This window comes from Rana temporaria, chromosome 1 (genome assembly GCF_905171775.1).
Source record: "Rana temporaria chromosome 1, aRanTem1.1, whole genome shotgun sequence".
NCBI lineage: Eukaryota > Metazoa > Chordata > Amphibia > Anura > Ranidae > Rana > Rana temporaria.
Window position 1 is genome coordinate 301,522,125 of NC_053489.1, and position 20,456 is coordinate 301,542,580.

The 20,456-nt window shown below is 43.4% G+C and overlaps 1 protein-coding gene across 1 annotated transcript in view; it reads left to right on the forward strand.

The window, feature by feature from the left end:
* Positions 1 to 20,235, forward strand: part of LURAP1L (leucine rich adaptor protein 1 like) — a 40,139-nt gene extending 19,904 nt beyond the window's left edge. Inside the window, exon 2 of the mRNA XM_040358394.1 lies at positions 19,330 to 20,235. Coding sequence (XP_040214328.1) covers positions 19,330 to 19,707 — 378 coding nt within the window. The 3' untranslated portion in view covers positions 19,708 to 20,235. The remainder of the gene's footprint in view (positions 1 to 19,329) is intronic.
* Positions 20,236 to 20,456: the final 221 nt, after the last annotated feature.

Genomic DNA, 20,456 nt, shown 5'->3' on the forward strand with positions numbered 1-20,456 from the left:
GTGTGTGTTTTATCACCTTCATTTTGATATCTCCCCAAGTACTCTATTTTTATACATTTCTGGTGGTCAACAGCCAGAATTTGAAATGAAAGATGTACGTTATTCGAACAGACTGCCATCTTAAGTCCCTGGCAGTGACCATGAGAATTGCTTGGGCCAGGAATTAAACTGTAAAATGCTTCCCCCCAGCAAATGTCAGTAATAACAGTGTTTACATAAAATTTCCATCCCAAGTAACACTGATGCCGCATTCACATAATCGGAGTTTCCGTCAAGAAAAGCTTTTGTGAGCTTTTGGTCGGAAATTCCGACCGTATGTAGGCCCCATCTGACTTTTTCTGTCAGAATTTCCGATGGCAAACATTTTGAGAGCTGGTTCTCAAATTTTCCAATGGGAAAAGTTCTTGTCGGAAATTCTTATCAACTGTATGCAATTCTGACACGCAAAAAAACATGCATGCTCTGAATCAATTCGACGCATGCTCGGAATCATTGAACTTCATTTTTCTCGGCTCATTGTAGTGTTTTACGTCACTATGTTCTTGGCGGTTGGAATTTTGTGTGACCGTGTGTATGCAACACAAGTTTGAGCCAAAATTCAGTCAGAAAAAAATCCACGGTTTTCTTGTCGGAATTTTCGATCGTGTGTACGCGGCATGGTTAACAACACAGCGGTTACCCTAAACTAAGTGGCACACACCTGAAGGGTAATTTAAAATGTTGTAACTTACTTGGCAGAGTCTGTAAGTGAACATCAGGATAAAGACTTGTGTACATCCGCTTAGGACTGTACAAACCAAAGGAACTGTGTTAAAAAGCAACTCCAGCCAAATTTGCTTATTTTGCTTTGGAAAAAATGGGGAGAGTTGAAGCCTATGTAAATTTTTTATTTCTGTCCAAGTTCCTTTTGGGGAGATTCCCCCATACTTCCTGTCAGGACAAGACAGGATGAAAATGCTGTCTATCTTGGACAGGGACAAAAACAAAAAACACATTTTTAGAAGCTTGTGTTAGGACTTGATGAAGACTAAGGGCTCTTTCACACGGGCGGCTCATTCAGGTCCGCCTGCCAGTTTCTTAGGCAGACCTGAACGGGCACTCCGTGCTCCCCTATGGAGCCACGGATGTCAGTGGTGACATGCCCGCTGACATCCGACCCGCTCCGATCTGCCAAAGTGTGGAAGAAACGGAGGAAAAAACTACTTTTCCATTCGTCTGGCGGATCGGATCGGGTAAACATGGACAGACGGTCTGTGTTCATCCGATCCCCCCATAGGGGAGAGCGGAGAAAAGACAGGGCGGTCCCTGCACGCCGGCTCAGCGGGGATCAACGGAGCGATCCCTGCTGAGCAAGCGGAGGTTCACGGGGTGGATCATTACTGATCCGCCCCGTGTGAAAGGGGCCTAATGCCTCGTACACGACCGGTTTTCCCGACGAGAAAACTGGCATTTTTTAGATTGGTATGCTCCATAGCAGTTTTCCCCGACTAGAAAACTGTCCGCAAAAAAATTTGAATCTGCTCTATTTTTTTCCCATCAGTCTTTTTTCTTGTTGCGAAAACCGCTCCTGTGTATGCTTTTCCAAGGGAAAAAATAACGCGCATGCTCAGAATCAAGTATGAGACGAGAGCGCTCGTTCTGGTAAAACTAGCGTTCGTAATGGGGATAGCACATTCGTCACGCTGTAATGGACTGAAAAGCACAAGGCTGAAAAGCGCGAATCACCTCTCACCTAACTTTTACTAACACGAAGATCAGAAAAAGCAGCGTGGCGCCATTTGAATGGAACGTCCCCTTTATAGTGCCGTTGTACGTGTTGGACGACACCACGCTTTTTTTTGACTGAACGTGTGTATGCAAGGCAGGCTTGAGAGGAATCACGTCAGGAAAAATGTTGGGTTTTGGTATGTCGTGTGTACAAGGCATTACATCTCCCGTTGGCACCAACTTTAAGTACAGCCAACAAATTTCAGGATGGAAAAGGCCCCTCCTTCTTCAGGGCTTGAGTATTCAATGTTATTAAAATCACACAAGAGTGCACTGGGGACCTGTTTTAAGGCTTGATGAAGGCTAATGTCTCCTGTTGGCAATAAAGGCAGCTGTCTGATCCAAGAATTGCCATCTGGAAAGCATTTAGTTTGTTGCTATGAGGCCCCGTACACACGACCGAGTTTCTCGGCAGAATTCAGCCAGAAACTCGATCGGAGCTGTATTCTGCCGAGAAACCCGGCCGTGTGTACACTTTCGGCCGAGGAAGCCGACAAGGAACTCGTCGAGCCAAATAGAGAACATGTTCTCTATTTCCTCGTTGTTCAATGAGGAAACTTGGCTCGCTGAGATCATCGGCTTCTTCACAAGGAACTCGACGAGCAAAACGATGTGTTTTGCCCGTCGAGTTCCTCAGACGTGTGTACGGGGCCTCAGAGAAATAGTGACCTAGGATCAGAACAAGGTCGACCTATACTATGTTTCAACCATGGATCTGCTTAGTTGGAAGGAAAAAAAAACACTTTATGGTAGATGTGTTGAAACCAACTTTCACTTCTATTGGTCCAGTGCTGTCACACACACATCGGGCTGTATATCAATGTAGACATTCTTGCATTTCATTTGGGTGTTCCAGGTGTCTCCTGTACCCCAGCAGTCATATTGGGAGCACGGGCTTGTAATGTCGGTGTTCTCTAGCTGTCTCTTGCTACAGTTTCTGGTCCCCAACCACTGTAGTATGTTTGCAGTCTTTAACAGTCTACTGTAGCGTTACATGTATAGACTTTTATGTTCATCCCCTTAGTGATGTCGGAGCTGAAGTTGAGGCCCATATACATCTCAAGTTGATACTAATGCTACTTCTACTGATCTAAATGTTTGTGATAATAACATTAGTCTGAAAGCTCACTTAGAGACAGTAGACCAGGGTTGCCAACTTTCAGAAAATTTACGAACCGTTTGTAAAATCCATAATTGTTGCATCTGTCCATGAATGTCAGTTACGGACATGTAGCCTACATGTCTGTAATGGACATTCAAGGACAGATGCAAAAAGTACAGATTTTACAAACTGTTCGTAAATTTACTGAAAGTTGGCAACCCAGCAGTAGACCCAATTCAGTGTATTTTAGCTATGGTAATTTGCCACAGTGACCATTATTTTCAGCAGTTACAGCCAATGAGACCTAACCATAACGGCCAAATGGCTAAAAAATAACGAACGTATTGTCAAAGAACATTAGGCTAGTGAATTGAGCCTAGAATCTGATGTGAATGGCCCGCATACTTTGCAAGGTGCTGCAAAATTTGTTGGCTTTGTTTTTAAATAAAATAAAACAAGAGCATAAAGAATTTATTAGCATTTCTTATTTAAAGTTATGATCTACATTTAGTTTATGAGCAATCCTTAAAAGATGCAAAGCTTTTAATACATAGGACATACGAAGTGATTATAGTAGGTTGTTTATACTAACCATAAAACACTATAACCATGGATTACTTTATCCTGTAAGAAGTCATCTTATATAACTCTGTTATTTATACAATGAATTCATAAGCTGGATTTCAGATAATAGCTTATGTTTTATTGCGTGACTCACTTTTCCTCCAGGTAAGCCTGTCTTTTTTAGCATCTTCTCCTCTTTCAGGATGTTAATGTTGAATGACTAGCACTTTCATGTTGTTGTAGAGTCTAACTATACCACTAGCGGACAACACATAAATAATAAAAGCCAGTGTTTTCCGAGTCTTAGGCCCCGTACACACGACCAGTTTCCTCGGCAGAATTCAGCTTCCGACCGAGTTTCTGGCTGAATTCTGCCGAGGAAACTGGCCGTGTGTACACTTTCGGCCGAGGAAGCCGACGAGGACCTCGGCGAGGAAATAGAGAACATGTTCTCTATTTCCTCGTTGTTCTATGGGAGCTCTCCTCCCGCCGAGGTCCTCGGCGGCTTCAGGGCTGAACTGGCCGAGGAACTCGACGTGTTTGGCACGTCGAGTTCCTCGGCCGTGTGTACGAGGCCTGAGTGTTTTCTCATACTGCTGTTACATTTTACTGAGCTAGCTTAACCTCCCTGGCGGTATGATTCTTTCCGAAAAAACATGCTGAAAGCGGTACCATTATTTGCAAGGAAATTTGGCGTTTTATATTGTAGGTCTGTAATTTTTAGAAATAACTCACTTAAATCTGACCAAACAAGATTCTAATAGGCATCCCGGGTATGACATTTTTTTAAAAACAAAATTATAAATTATAATATAATAAATAATTATAAATAATTATAACAAATAATAATATAATTATAATAAAAATTATTCAATAATGTAATCAAATTAAAATCACTGAAATTTGCTCAGTTGCAGAATTGTTGCTGTCATTTTTTTTTTTTTATGACGAATTTCCCCGCAAATCGCTATCGCACAATTCTGCAAGTGATTATAATTTATTATCGCTGTTTTTTAGCTGATCTAAAACTATTTTTGACATAAAGGGACACTTTTGGTTGCTATGGACAATCTACAGTTTGCAGGGAGAAAAAAAGGTTTTTATTATATAAAATGACATGCAGGACACAGGACAGACCACTAGGGACAGGGGGGGTGTGTTTTTTTTTTACATACAGTACTGTAATCTATAAGATTACAGTATACTGTATGTAATGTGTTTGTTTACATTTTTGAATTTGGCGCCGTTCTCCGTCCCCGTGCGTCGTAACGTCGCAGGGAACGGAGATCGGCGTCACACGGAGGCACTATGTGAATCGAGCGAGGTCCCGCTCGCTCACACAGCGCGGTGGCATCGCTGGATCCAGGGACAAGGTAAGTAAAAAGTGCCTGTGGATCTAGCGAGGCAAGCCCGAGACTGACTCGGGGTTACCGATCGCAGCAGGAAAATCTAACCCCGAGTCAGTCTCGGGAACACCGCCAGGAAGGTTAATACCTGTATAATGACATACACCCAATTTCATACCAAGAAAAGGCACTTCAAAGGCTGAACAGTATCTTTTGATGTCAGAGCAAGTTCTCCTGCCTGTTGTCTGGTATCTCGCGTATCCATTTTTTAGAGTTCACCAACTTTTTCAGCAAGCTGTAATCCTTATCAGGAAGTTGCTGAAGAACTGTACGTTATGCATTCATGTGCATACACTCAGGAACGAAGTATACAATTACTATACATTCTGCTTTCTTTGTCTAAAGCAGGCCATACACGGGTCGAACTCCAAAAGAATTGTCTTACAAAAATTGCAACTCAGGCCTCGTACACACGACCGAGTTTCTCTGCAAAAACCAGCAAGAAACTTGTGTACATTTTCATCGAGGAAACTGTCGAGAAATTTGACGAGCCAAAAAGAGAGCATGTTCTCTATTTCCTCGACGGGAATGGAGAAACTTGCCTTGTCGAGTTCCTCGACAGCCTGACAAGGAACTCGACGAGGAAAACGATGTGTTTCGCCCGTCGAGTTCCTCGGTCGTGTGTACGAGGCTTAAGACATTTCTTTTGAATTTCGCACCATTAGTGCAATGGGCAATTTTCGTGCTGCGGCCATCGAATTTAAGTGATTGGGCATGTTGGAATTTTTTGGAAAAACTACAAAATTTAGAATCGATGATGGGAGAATTGTGCGAGAAATATAATCAAAAATGAAAGGTGCATGAGCTGTGACCTGAATTGAAAAGAAGATCTGGTCACAATTTTTTTTTTCTGTAGCAGCATGAGGTGAAATTGAAGACTCGGTTGGTCGAATTTCGTAATCAATAGTGGCATCATCGGATCACAAAATGCACAAAATTTCTGATTTTCAAAAGAAAATTAGTTCAGAATTTGACCCATGTATGGCCAGCTTTAGTATGAATTGGCGATTGGATAACTTGTATTGTATGGCAGTTCATCATCTTTAACCTAGTTCATGCACCGCTCTATGCAGTGTTAAGCCCTGTACACACGGCCAAGCTTGCATTGAAAAGCCATGTATACACACGGCCACACAAAAGACCCGCCGTTCTTTTGAATGGCAAGAACGTGGAAACGTCAAAGACTATGACGAGCCGGTGTCTTATCGATCTGGTTCCGCCATCGGATAGGTTCCGGAACCGCCTGCGCAGACTCTGCTCATGCGCAGTAACAGCCCACGAAAATAGCCAAACTCAACAGCTGATCGTCAGCAGTTAATGCTCGGCGCTCGCTCACAGTGGGGCGGAGACAGGGGTAGACACAGAGCGGACACAAAGGGCTGGAGGACATGCCATGCCGCACTTCACCCTGGAAAAGGGGGCGGAGCCAAGGAGACTCGTGTCCTATGGAACAGCGCTTGTTCAATATCACATTCCGCCCCTTCCTGCCCCCTTGCTGCATCTACAGCTCACGAACAGCTGTTCCTGCTCTGTGGTTTCTGTCGGCTCAGCTTGTGCCTGCGCACTGCACACGGAACCATATCGATAGCTGGAACCAGCTCGGCAGATCACCGGCTAAATTACGTTCTATGGTACCGCGCATGCGTCTAATTGTTATCGAGCATGTGTGGTTTATTTCCCCTTCAGGTAAACATACAGACAGCCGGTTTTCTCGTCAGGAAACACTCTGCCGGGAACCCCGACTGGAAAATAGAGAGCAGGTTCTCTATTTTTTTCCAGCAGTTTTCCTGTCAGGAAAACTACTAGGGAGCATACACACGGTCGGGATTCCCGGCCAAAAGCTCTCTTGGCAGTTTTCCTGCCGTGAAAACCGGTAGTGTGTACGAAGCTTATGGCCGTGTACACGACAGAGTTTCTCGGCAAAAACCAGCAAGAAACTTGCTGGGAGATATTTTTTTGCCAAGGAAACCGGTCGTGTGTACATTTTCGTCGAGGAAACTGTCGAGAAACTCGACGAGCCAAAAAGAGAACATGTTCTCTATTTCCTTGACGGGAATGGAGAAAATTGGCTTGTCGAGTTTCTCGACAGCCTAACAAGGAACTCGACGAGGAAAACGATGTGTTTCGCCCGTCGAGTTTCTCGGTCGTGTGTACGAGGCTTAAGAGTAAAGTGGAATTTAGTTTGTGGCAGAAGTGAGCAGGTGACATTTTACAGCAATGGCTCTGACATGTAATGGGGCCTATTGATGCTTAGTTCAGAAGTCGAGGTTCTGACAATTTCTCAAACCACCTTGGTCTTTAAACTTAAAAAACAGGGGGCCGGATTCAAATACAATGGTGTATCTTTTCGGTCGGCGTAACGTATCTTAGAAAGATATTCCGTATTCAGAAAGAACTTGCGCCCTAAGTTACGGCGGCGTAACGTATGTGGGCCGGCGTAAGCCTGCCTAATTCAAATGGGGATGTTGGGGGCATGTTTTATTTAAATTTGTCTTGACCCCGCATATTTTACGTTTTTTTTTAACGGCGCATGCGCTGTTCGTGAAAACATCCCAGTGCGCATGCTCGAAAATCCGCTGCATAACGTCATTGCTTTCGACGTGAACGTAAATTACATCCAGCCGTATTCGCGAACGACTTACGCAAACAACGTAAAAATTTCAAAACTCGGCGCGGGAACGACGGCCATACTTAACATAGGATACGCTGCACATACCCCTCATATAGCAGGGGTAACTTTACGCCGGAAAAAGCCGAACGCAAACAACGTTTCTGAATCGATGTAAATAGTAATTTGGATATTCCCCGCGTAAACAAACGGAAGCGCCACCTAGCGGCCAGCCTGATAATGCAGCCTAAGATACGACGATGTAAGACACTTACACCTGTCGGATCTTAGGGATATCTATGCGTAACTGATTCTCTGAATCAGGCGCATAGATACAACCGAGCGCACTCAGAGATACGACGGCGTATCAGGAGATACACCGTCGTATCTCTTTCTGAATCTGGCCCAGGGTGTCCCTGCATTTGCTCTCTCAACAGGACATCATAGCTCATCTTTTGATGATGATATATTTAATATTTTATGGGCACAATTATGCTTGCAATGACAGGCTTTAGTATGGTAAGAAAAAAGGACTATCTATGGGAAGTGGAGATTCCTTTGTGCTAGTGTTGAGATCATATTTCTCTATCAGGAGGGACTCTGACCATGGTATCAAAAGAAGCGTGGGAATAACCAAATCCAAAATGTAAAACAAATTATACTCTTCTAGATGGCTGCAGCATTGATCCGATTCTGCTGCAAAAATATATATATTTTTAATCTATATTCACTCTCAGCTGAATCTGGGTCACAGCAACACAGAACTAAGTGCACTCCTGAGGCCTACAGAAGAAGTAAAGCCAAACAAGCTTTGGCCATACTTCTCCTTCAAAGCTGGAATGTTCTGTCAACTTATGAAAGTTGGTTTACCAAAAGCAAATAGGCTCTGCAAGGGAATTATCCCTAGAGCTTGCTGTACGAAGTGCAATTTCACTTTGCAAAGGATACCCAATCACATGCAAGGAAAATAAGAGTGAGGCCTCGTACACACGACCGAACATGTCCGCTGAAACTGGTCCGCGGACCAGTTTCCGCGGACATGTCCGACCGTGTGTACGGCCTAGCGGACAGGTTTCCTGGCCTAGCGGACAGGTTTCCAGCGGACAAAAGTTTCTTAGCATGCTAAGAAACTTGTCCGCTGGAAACCTGTCCGTCGGACATGTCCGATGGTTAGTACGACTCATCGGACATGTCCGCTGGTTATGACGTATAACCAGCGGCCCGAAATCCCGCGCATGCGTCGAATTGATTCGACGCATGCGAGGAAGCATTGAACTTCCGTGTCAGAGAACGTCAGTGTCTTCTACGTCACCGCGTTCTCTGTCCGCGGGGATTTTGGTCTGATGGTGTGTACACACATCAGACCAAAAGCTCCCAGAAGACATGTCCGATGAAAACGGTCCGTGGACCGTTTTCATCGGACATGTCTGCTCGTGTGTACAAGGCCTAAAACAAATACAAACGCATTTTCACTTGCTCGTGATGGGATGATGGAAGTCAGCAGAGCTTCACTTCATTCATTAAGCTCTGGGGAAAATACTCTTGCAAAGTGAACAGTCTTTTTGCTTTTTAATAAATCAACCTCAACCCTTGAAAAACTGAAAATAAAGAATAAAAAAAAAAAATCAACCTGAAAGTTCAGCACGTCCATTAATATTGTCTACACGTGTGCAGGCTTTCTTTAGCAGGTATTATTTTCTACAAATGCTTCTCCATTTGTCACCTCTCAAATATCTTTGGCAGTTGCAGCAAAGGAGTTCGGTTTTCATCCCATCAGATGATTGCACTTGATTGCAAAATATCTGGCCTATCTTAGGGCTCTTTTAGATTGGTGCCAGTGCTTAACGCCCTCTGAAAAAGCAATCCACATGGAGCGGTGACGCAGCGTCTGGCAGACATTCAGGTGGCAATCCTGTCGCCTCCTAAATGTCTGCTTATTTATTTATTTTTTCCCAGGGGGGTGGTGGAAATGGTATTAAAATATTACAAGGGTTTGGTTCTCGGTTGCGGTGCGCTTCCAATAAATTCAATAGACGAGTTTGACCAGGTAGTGCCTCCACCAAATTCTGAAGGCTGAGTTCAAATTTCTGCAGCGACAAAGCAAAGCATTGACCGTGACATGTAAACAGCATGGCTAGAATTTAGTTGAGCAGGCAGGGGCCGTAAAACCATAGCTCAGCTGCCTGTTTTTACTGTCCTCCAGTCCACTTGAAAGAGCCTTAAGTGTGTTGTTGCATACTATAGATATTGACATTTGCAAGATTTCAGGTTGGAGTTCCTTCTGATGTGGATTTTATTTGTGCAAGCAGTGCTGCACAGTGGACTGATGCACCAGTACTACAGCAGTACTTCTGGAAGACCAAAAACTATCTCTAAATCTTTTACATTTCAACAACTAATCTCAATTTAAGTTTATGATAACATTAAGGCCCCTTTCACATGGTCGGACCGTTCAGGTCCGCCTGTCATATTTGTCGGCAGACCTAAACGGCCGCTCCATACATCTCTATGGAGCGTCGGATGTCAGCGGAGACATGTCCGCTGACATCCAATCCAGTAAAATCGAACGGATGGCTATACGTCGCATCCGTCCATGGCGGATCGGGTGAGATCTGATGTAAACACGCTGTCCGTTTTCATAAGATCTCTCCATAGGAGACAACGGCGCTGCACAAGCCCTTCCTCGCTCAGTGAGCAGAGAGGGACTTGTCATCCGCCGGCTCAGCGGAGATCCACGGCGAGATCTCCTGCTGAGTTGGCAGGAGCTGGTGGACTCCACTGAGACGGAGTCCGCCTAGTGTGAAAGGGGCCTTAGGGTAATGGAGATTGCAAGAGTTATATTTTATTAGCTTCTACCTTCAGTGTAAGAATCGACTATTTTTATTTTTAGATCCTTCGAGAAAGCCATGACTGTTGGGTGTAAGCACAGCCACCATGCACTATGGTTCTTTTGTGACCCACCGTTTGTTTAGTGTGCTGCTCAGGCTTGATCACTATGGGGAGTAGTGTGGGTGATGCTGCAAACCACTGCAGGAGTGCCAGCAAGGGATAAAGCTCGTCCCAGCTTCTGTAGTCACGGGAAAGAAAGGAAAGATCCATGGTGCTGCACATTCACGTCCTATGGTAGTATGAGAGAGACAACCTCAACCTGGTTTCCCACCCCCAGAGCTTAGTCATGGGGCTCACAGGGAGCAGAGCGAAACACGTCGGGGGTATGGTCTGGCGGGAGCCCAGGCTGAGGTTGTCTCTCTGATACCACCATAGGGCTCCATGGATGTGCGGCACCAGGGATCTTTTCGCTCTTTCTTCCAGTCACTATGGTCCTTCTGTCGGCTCCTTCCTCACTACAGGACGCAGTAGTGACCTAGGGGCTGGCAGAAGGAACTGCCATGTTTTATACCAAGTAGTGGAAGCCCTGGATCCTTTCAGTATTTTATTAGATGTACACTGTTTACTGTATTTTCCTACCCAGCTCTGACAAAGCTTTGCAAGCATTTCAGATTTTAGTAAGCAGCTGTGTCTGACGATTTTAACAAGTAATACTCTTATCTAAACATGGCCCTATTATAAGAGTTCACACGTAAAATAGAAACCAGACACCTTTTTAGAACCGTGACTAGAATAACAGTATTTTTAGCTAAACAAAAATATAGTTTTGATTCCTCTAGACAAAAAACACTGTCTGCGTCAAATTACTTGAAGAACAAGTCTATGAACACGATCAGAACTAGACGTTTACTCTAAGCTGTAAAAATATGTGCCTTTGCTGCCAATACCTTTTAGATCAGACTTATTTACCATGGAGGAACTCCTGAAATAGTTTTCAAGTCTCAGGAAACCACCACTAAACTTGTTAGACCTATGGTACATTATTAAGTTGTAGATAGTTTTAAAAAACATCAGGGTTTTCGTAAATCAGAACTCTACTCTCTGAATCAACATTATGTTTCTTCCTTTTACTGCTAGCATTAGTAAATAGATAGGAATGTATATTATATTTACTTGTTTAAACCATTTTTATTTTGTTTTTGCTTTCTGGTTTCTGGTCTAGGCCAAAATTATGTAAAGCCTCGTACACACGACCGAGGAACTCGACGGGTGAAACACATCGTTTTCCTCGTCGAGTTCCTTGTTAGGCTGTCGAGGAACTCGACAAGGCAAGTTTCTCCATTCCCGTCGAGGAAAAAGAAGACATGCTCTCTTTTTGGCTCGACGGGATCCTCGACAATTTCCTCGTCGAAAAATGTACACACGAACGGTTTCCTCGGCAAAAAAAATAAATCCCAGCAAGTTTCTTGCTGTTTTTTGCCGAGAAACTCGGTCGTGTGTACGAGGCCTCATACATCCCATCAGTCTTCATGGGCACTTTTTTTTTCCTTTTAATCTGGAGGAGGGGTTTTCTCAGCTGAGCACGCCCTGCATGCCTGAGTTAAGGGCAGATAGATTCCAGGGCGTAAATACTACATAAATTATCTACGATTACTCAAGCTGGCCTTGGCTAAAAATGCAGGGGCGGGGGTGTTTTTCAAAGTGATTTGAAAGCATGGAGGCATGGATGGGTGAGTTTGCTTTAAATATTAAAAATACATTTATTAGCATTATTGGTTTGCGGTGCTCAGGAACAGATAAATTCAAGTAGTAGTTTCCCCCCAGTTGGTGCCTACATCCAAATGTTATAATAAGTATTGGGAATAGCGTGAAGAGCCCCACTGACTGCATCTAGGAGTGAAGTTGGGTTACTGTCTCAGTTACAGACAAGTTCTTAGTAGTGTGAAATCTATCTACATTCTTCAGACTGATTTAGAAAATGCATTCCCCAAATATAATAATACCTTACGTGGGAAAGGCAGGAATCCACTTACAAGATGATTAAAACTGACTCCCCCGTAACTACTTTTTTTCCTTCCCTGCTCCACCCATCGTCATCAATCATCTTATCTTACTCATTCCCAATATTTGAGGATAATGTAAGCTGATTATTTAATGACAGTATATGTTGGAGCCAAACTTCAGTCGCCAATGTCTATTTTTTAGTACATACTTGTCATAGTATTATGACAAATCCTTAATAAATGGTTCAGTGTGACTAAAATATTTCAAATAGAAGGAGAGGCTCTATTTTAGCTGAAACAACCATTAATCCTGATAGTATTAAATCTGCATGGTTCAAATTTTTTAAATATGGTTCTTTGTACTTTATTTTTTTCTGTTAAAAAGTTCCCCGTGATCGCAAAGCTTTGAGGTTTAGTAGATTACTGTGGTTGTTGCAGATGTTCTCTGCCTCCCTAGGCCCATCACTACCAAAAGTGACATACCTATCTGGCAGGTGTGAACAATCATAGCTAGTGCCATCACTTCCGGTGTACCCCTCTGCCTGTTTTGCAGCATTTTCATAGCCCGATGGTTGGGTGGGATGGGGGCGATGCTGGGCAGGTACGGCTGGGTGGGATAAGTGCAGGGCTCCTCAGAGCTTTGCTGAATTTATTACACAGAGGCTGACAAAGGTTTAAAAAAGGTTTAAAGCAGAACTTCACTCTTCCTGACTAGTTTCCCCCTCTATATCATGCCCCCCCCCCCACTTTGCAAAGCCAATACGTTTTCTTTTTTTACTTATTATCTAGACCACAGGTGTCAAACACAAGGCCCGCGGGCCGAATCCGGCCCACCAGGCCATTTAATGTGGCCCTCACACCTCTCCTGCAGCTGCAGGAGAACTCAAGCCCTCCTCTGGTCCTACTCCAGACCCTTACTTTCTGCTTTCAATAAATGCATCCAGCTTCTTCCCAGAAGCAGCATAAGGAAAGGGGGTGCACTGTGATGTAAGGGAGGGTGGGGGACTCAACTTCTGATGGTGGGGGGGCTCTTGACATCCAATGTTAAGGGGAGGGGATGCGCTGGACAACTAATCTTACAGATACAACCGGCCCTTTTGAGGGCAATCATAATGTTGATGTGGCCCGCGATGAAATTGAGTTTGACACCCCTGATCTAGACTGATTTCTTCCAACCCCTCTTCTGTCATTCGCCTAGGCTAATGACGTCAGCACTCCCCGGTGCCTCTCAGAATTCGTGACGTAGATATCTCGAGAGGCATCGGGAGCATCAATTCACTAAAGCAGGAGGGAGCGAGCCTAGTGGCACATCATCAGGAGAGGTGCCTGTACCTCCCGATGACATCCCAGAATAAGATGGCGACACAGGACCCAAGTGCTGGCTACAGAGAATGGGCTTGGCCACAGGACAATGCTGCATCCACTGGATGGGTAAGTATCCTTCCTGTGCAGAACACATCATCAAATATTTTTAGGGGGGTTGGTTAAAGTTCTGCTTTTAAAGTGCCTGTAACCTGCCACATTTAGCTCAACAAGCAGACCGTTGTCAGTACAGAACAGGAGACTGTTGATTGTCTAGCTAAAACTACTAATCTAGACAATCAGTAATTCAGAAAATGCATAATATAAAAGTTAACGTTATTTGACATACTAATCATAGGCAAATTTTGATTTTTATGGTGGAATTCCACTTTAAAGAAAAACTTAGCATCACGCATCTAAATTTGGATCCTTATTTTTAACATAATCAGGTTTAGTCACATTCCTTAGCAGATACGAAGACAAAATAAGATCCTCGGAATCTAGCCAAAGTCTATTTGGAAATGTCCTCATATTCTCAGAAATGCCCATTCTTCATCCGTTTATGTAAGAAATGTATCCATTCTTGACCTACGAGCAGCTGTAGATTTGTGGTTATTGGCATAATTGAACATATACAACAAGGACCTGTTCTTTGTAAAGTCTTCTGTTTTGGGAACTACGAAAAGCCATGTACTTACAGAAAAAAAATGGCGTGTCTATAAATATATGGCAAGACACATCTAGAATTACTTTGGGAAATAATTGTTTCTGCACGGAGGTTATATAAAATGAGTGTACTGTAATTACCGTATCCTTAATCTCAACATCTTTAACTGGTGAGAGATCTGTAGGGTTTTGCTCAGCAATTAAAGCATGTTAGAACAAGCACTGCGATTCCCAGTGGCTGCTGCTGCTTTAATAATGTTTGCCAACACTTGAGCCATTCTGTATTCAGCCTTAATGACTACATGCAGATTTTCATTACCTTGAAGATACCATAATTGAAAAATAGTTTTCTTCAGGATTAGTTTCATAATCGCTGATTACCTGATCTCCAGCTGCATTTACAAGTTAGTGGAGTGGAATGTCAAAAAACAAACGTTCTCTCTGATTTCATTTAGAACAATATTCACTGACGTACTATAGACAATACAGCGCGGACAATGTGACTATGGCTTACAGTAAATGTGCCAATTTACTAATGATGCTATACAGTATGTTTTAATGTTCCCCAACAGCACACATGCAATAGGATGTGCACACATATGATACAACCACATAGTTTTCAGCTGTCCTTCATTGTCCATGCATGCCGTATTTTTTTGTAGAGCACACCACCACAGTGCGTGGTGTGAACTGGCCTCATAGACTGCAAGGCTTTTTACCTTGTCTTGCATTGGGACTGCCCAGAGCATGGGTACCCAGTGCAGTCCCAGCACGGCTGGTGTAAAAGAACCCTTATATGCTATTGAAGCATAAGCACAAGGCAGATTACTTTACTAAAACTGGTGCACACAGAATCTGGTGCAGATGTGCATAATAACCAATCAACTAACTTCAATCTGTTCCGTTAAGCTTTGACAAAATCTTGAACTGATTGGTTACTATGCATAACCGCACCACATTCTGTGTGCACCAGTTTTATTAAACCTCCCCAAATGTGATGTGTGGACCCATTCTGGTTCCCAGCTGATGATCACTGCACAGACGGGCACAAGTGTCTGCATTTGACGGGCACAAGTGTCTGCATTTGACAGACACAAGTGTCTGCATTTGACGGGCACAAGTGTCTGCATTTGACGGGCACGGTGAGGCTGTTGTTTTTTTTCCCCAATATTTTTCAGTTTGTTTGCGCTCCCCCCAGTTTGTTGAATCCGCCACTGCTGCATTCTATGAATGGAGGGAGTGGGGCGGATAGGGCAGGCATAGTCAAAAGTGCCCATCAATTTTTTTTAACTAAGCTTAATTTTTAAGGACCAGTTACTCCTAACAATGCTACAAATGCAGAAAATGTGCCATAACTGCAGGATTGTGTGCAGCGTATGGTAGGCTAACTTTCAGTATTTTGTTCAATAATCTAAAACGATTATGACATTTCAGTTCAAAGCAGATATTTTGCTATTAATAAGTAACAAAAAAAAAAAATATATATATATATATATAAATATATATATATACAATTATACACATGCGCGCACACACACAGTGTGTGTGTGTGTTTTTATATATATATGTGTATATATATAGATATATATATATATATATATATATATATATATATATATACCGTATATGAAATTAACACAGGTTTAAAGAGGTTGTACCTATAGGTAAGCCTTATGCCGCGTACACACGATCGGTTAAACCGATGAGAATGGTCTGATGGACCGTTTTCATCGGTCAAAACCGATCATGTGTGGGCGTCATCGGTTAGTTGGCCATCGGTAAAAAAAGGGCAACTTGTTTTAAAATTAACCAATGGATTCCTAACCGATAGGACAAAACCGATCGTTAGTAGGCACAACCATCGGTTTAAAAATCCACGCATGTTCAGAATCAAGTCTAAGCATGCTTGGAAGCATTGAGCTTAGTTTTTTTCAGCACGTCCTTGTGTTTTTACGTCACCGCTTTCTGACACGATCGCTTTTTTAACCGATGGTGTGTAGGCGCGACGGACCATCAGTCAGCTTCACCGGTTAACCGATGAAAACGGTCCATCGGTCCATTTTCATCGGATGGACTGATCGTGTGTACGCGGCATTATTCTAGGCTTACCCATAGGTACTGTAAATATTTCCTAAACGTGCACCGTTTGTCGCCATTCCAAGAGCGGGCGCAACTTTGAAGCGTGACATGTTGGGTATCAATTTACTTGGCGTAACATCATCTTTCACAATATAAACTTGGGCTAACTTTGTTCAAAAAAGTGTATTTTTTTCCAAAAAAACTGTGCTTGTAAGGCTTCTTTCACACTATGGATTGTATGCCCGTTTTATAATATCCGTATTACACCTATTAACGGACGTTTATTAACGGATTTAATAACGGATACATACGGATAAATATTTTACCATTCTTCCTTTATTGAAAACGGATAATGTTTATCCGTATATATCCGTATACATCCGTTATATCATTCCTTTCTAACGTCCGTTAATAAAAAACATTTCACCCTTTCTTGAAGTCCAGCTCCAGAAGTCGTATGGATATTCAGGGGAACCCCGCCGTCAATTTAAAACAAAAATGACGTGCGGTTCCCGGTAAATATCCATAACCAGACCCTTCAGGTCTGGTATGGATATTCAGGGGAACCCCGCCGTCAATTTAAAACAAAAATGACGTGCGGTTCCCGGTAAATATCCATAACCAGACCCTTCAGGTCTGGTATGGATATTCAGGGGAACCCCGCCGTCAATTTAAAACAAAAATGACGTGCGGTTCCCCCTAAATATGCATAACCAGACCCATTATCCGAGCACGTTGACCTAGCCGGCCGCAGAAAAGAGGGGGGGACAGAGTGCGGCCCCCCCTCTCTCCTGAACCGCACCAGGCCACATGCCCTCAACATGGGGAGGATGTCCCCATGTTGATGGGGACAAGGGTCTCATCCCCACAACCCTTGCCCGGTGGTTGTGGGGGTCTGCGGGCGGGAGGTTTATCAGAATCTGGAAGACCCCTTTAACAAAGGGGACCCCCAGATCCTGACCCCCCCCTGTGTGAAATGGTAATGGGGGACACTGTGCCTCTACCATTTCACGAAGGAAGTAAAAAGTATTGTAAAAAAAACACACTGACACAAAAGAATAAAGTCCTTTATTAAAAAAAAAAAAAAAAAAACTCCAGCGCTGAAAAATCCACTCGTTCCCGGCTTCCTGCGTTGTCCTGATCCAGCGACGGGTGCGGGTGATCTCCCGCGATGAAAAGATCCAGCGTCGGGTGATCTCCGCTCCGGCGATGTGAAGATCCATCCATCCGGCGCAGCAGCATCCCGGACCTCCTCTCACCGCTGGGCACAGCCCAGCGAATGAGCGGCTGAAGCTGTGACATTTCTTATATAGAGGAGGCAGAGCCACCCGTCACGTGACCCTGCCCCCTCTGACGTACCTCTGCTACGTCACTGGGGAAGACCAAGAAGAGGAAAGGTCTTTCCTCTTCTTGGTCTTCCCCAGTGACGTAGCAGAGGTACGTCAGAGGGGGCAGGGTCACGTGACGGGTGGCTCTGCCTCCTCTATATAAGAAATGTCACAGCTTCAGCCGCTCATTCGCTGGGCTGTGCCCAGCGGTGAGAGGAGGTCCGGGATGCTGCTGCGCCGGATGGATGGATCTTCACATCGCCGGAGCGGAGATCACCCGACGCTGGATCTTCTCATCGCGGGAGATCACCCGCACCCGTCGCTGGATCAGGACAACGCAGGAAGCCGGGAACAAGTGGATTTTTCAGCGCTGGAGTTTTTTTTTTTTTTTAATAAAGGACTTTATTCTTTTGTGTCAGTGTGTTTTTTTTACAATACTTTTTACTTCCTTCGTGAAATGGTAGAGGTACAGTGTACCCCATTACCATTTCACACAGGGGGGGGTCAGGATCTGGGGGTCCCCTTTGTTAAAGGGGTCTTCCAGATTCTGATAAACCTCCCGCCCGCAGACCCCCACAACCACCGGGCAAGGGTTGTGGGGATGAGACCCTTGTCCCCATCAACATGGGGACATCCTCCCCATGTTGAGGGCATGTGGCCTGGTGCGGTTCAGGAGAGAGGGGGGGCCGCACTCTGTCCCCCCCTCTTTTCTGCGGCCGGACAGGTCAACGTGCTCGGATAATGGGTCTGGTTATGGATATTTAGGGGGAACCGCACGTCATTTTTGTTTTAAATTGACGGCGGGGTTCCCCTGAATATCCATACCAGACCTGAAGGATCTGGTTATGGATATTTACCGGGAACCGCACGTCACTTTTGTTTTAAATTGACGGCGGGGTTCCCCTGAATATCCATACCAGACCTGAAGGGTCTGGTTATGGATATGTACCGGGAACTGCACGTCATTTTTGTTTTAAATTGACAGCGGGGTTCCCCTGAATATCCATGCTCAGTAAAATTAACGTCCGTTAACATAACGGACATTTACGGAGACATTTACTAACGTCCATGTGCCATAGACTTCAATGTTAAAATATAACGGACGTTAATATATCCGTTACTTGCAACGGACAAAAAATTGACAAAAAATAGTGCCAGACCCGTCACATATTCCGTTATAACTAACGTCCGTATGTTATAACGGACTATTACGGATCTTTACGGAACATAAAAAAATCCCATAGACTTTAATGATATTTTATAAAGGACGTATAACTTCAGTTTTTTTACATTATCTGACGGATTTTAAAACGGATTATTAAAACGGATTTATTTTGTAGTGTGAAAAGGGCCTAAGACGGTGTGACAAAGTATTGCAATGACCGCCATTTTATTCTCTAGGGTGTTTATTTATTTATATATACTGTACTGTGTATATATATATATATATATATATATATATATATATATATATATATATATATATATATATAATGTTTGGGATTCTAAGTAATTTTCTAGCAAAACAAAACTTGATTTTAACTTGTAAACAACAAGTTTGAAGAATAGGCCTGGTCCTTACATGGTTAATGGGAAATAAAATTCTGCAGGAAAATATTTTCAAATGTAAATTGACTTGCATACTAATTAAGATATACTTTTTTTGTCACATCAGATCTATCTCCGAGCTACTGATGTTAAACTGATGAGACAGCTGCTCATTATCAATGAAAACATTGAATCTATCAAATGGATGATGGAGGAGAAGGATCTCATCACCAGCCAGGGAAGCAGCTTGAGCGGGAGTCTCTGCAGTCTATTGGAAAGCCGAGACACCTCATTACACGGAAGTTATACCAGTTTGCATGGCTACAGTGATGGGATGGATGAGATATCGGTGGGAAGCTACTTGGACACTCTAGCAGATATTGTTCCAGGACATTGTACTCCAGATTTTGATCAGTACAGTGATACACAAGAGAACCGTGGAGACTACCAACCACTGCGTAATGATTCCAGTGAACAGCTTGATGAATATTACTGCATCAGATAGAGCAGGAAGTAGAACAAACCACACTGGATGAGTGAGGCATTTTTAAAGGGTAATTCCACTTAATAGGTGTCTGAACGGTTCCCATATTCCATCGGCCCGTGTCTCCCAGCACCCAGGTTCACTAGGAGCTTGAAGCCTCTACATTGATTAAAAAAAAAAGAGGTTCAGTGTTTTTTTGCACACCCTACTTACCTCACTCATGCTCCACCCACTGCCGCTTAGTGAATTTCTTCTTGATTTTTTTTTTTTACCAGCTTCTAAGAAATAAAAGATGTACACATTTGTAATAGAAACAATGTGCCTTGTTTCTACTGAGTTCATGTTTGAGATACTTTTACTATTTATTATGTATGTTTTAATTGTACCTATTTTATAATGTAACTGACCTCTACAATGCAATAATAACTTTCTTGCTTATTTTTAAGAACGGGGGGCTGCTTATGTATGACTGTTACATGGCTACTTGTTTTTGTTCTTTGGCTGGCCTGTAATTCAAATTTGTAAAAACAAATATAAATGACACTGTGACGCACAGTATGACCTTTTAGTACGATGCTAAATTCTTAGGCCTCATTCACACTTGCACTCCTGAGTTTATATTTGTTTTAGACTGCTGAAGTTTATCTGAGAGATATAAACAACTTTTATGCCGCCCAGATCACCTTTTCATGCAATTGAGCCTCATGCATAAATTTAAAACGCTGCTGATGGTCTTTGTAGCCTTGTGCAGGTCTACAATCTAGTCCCTG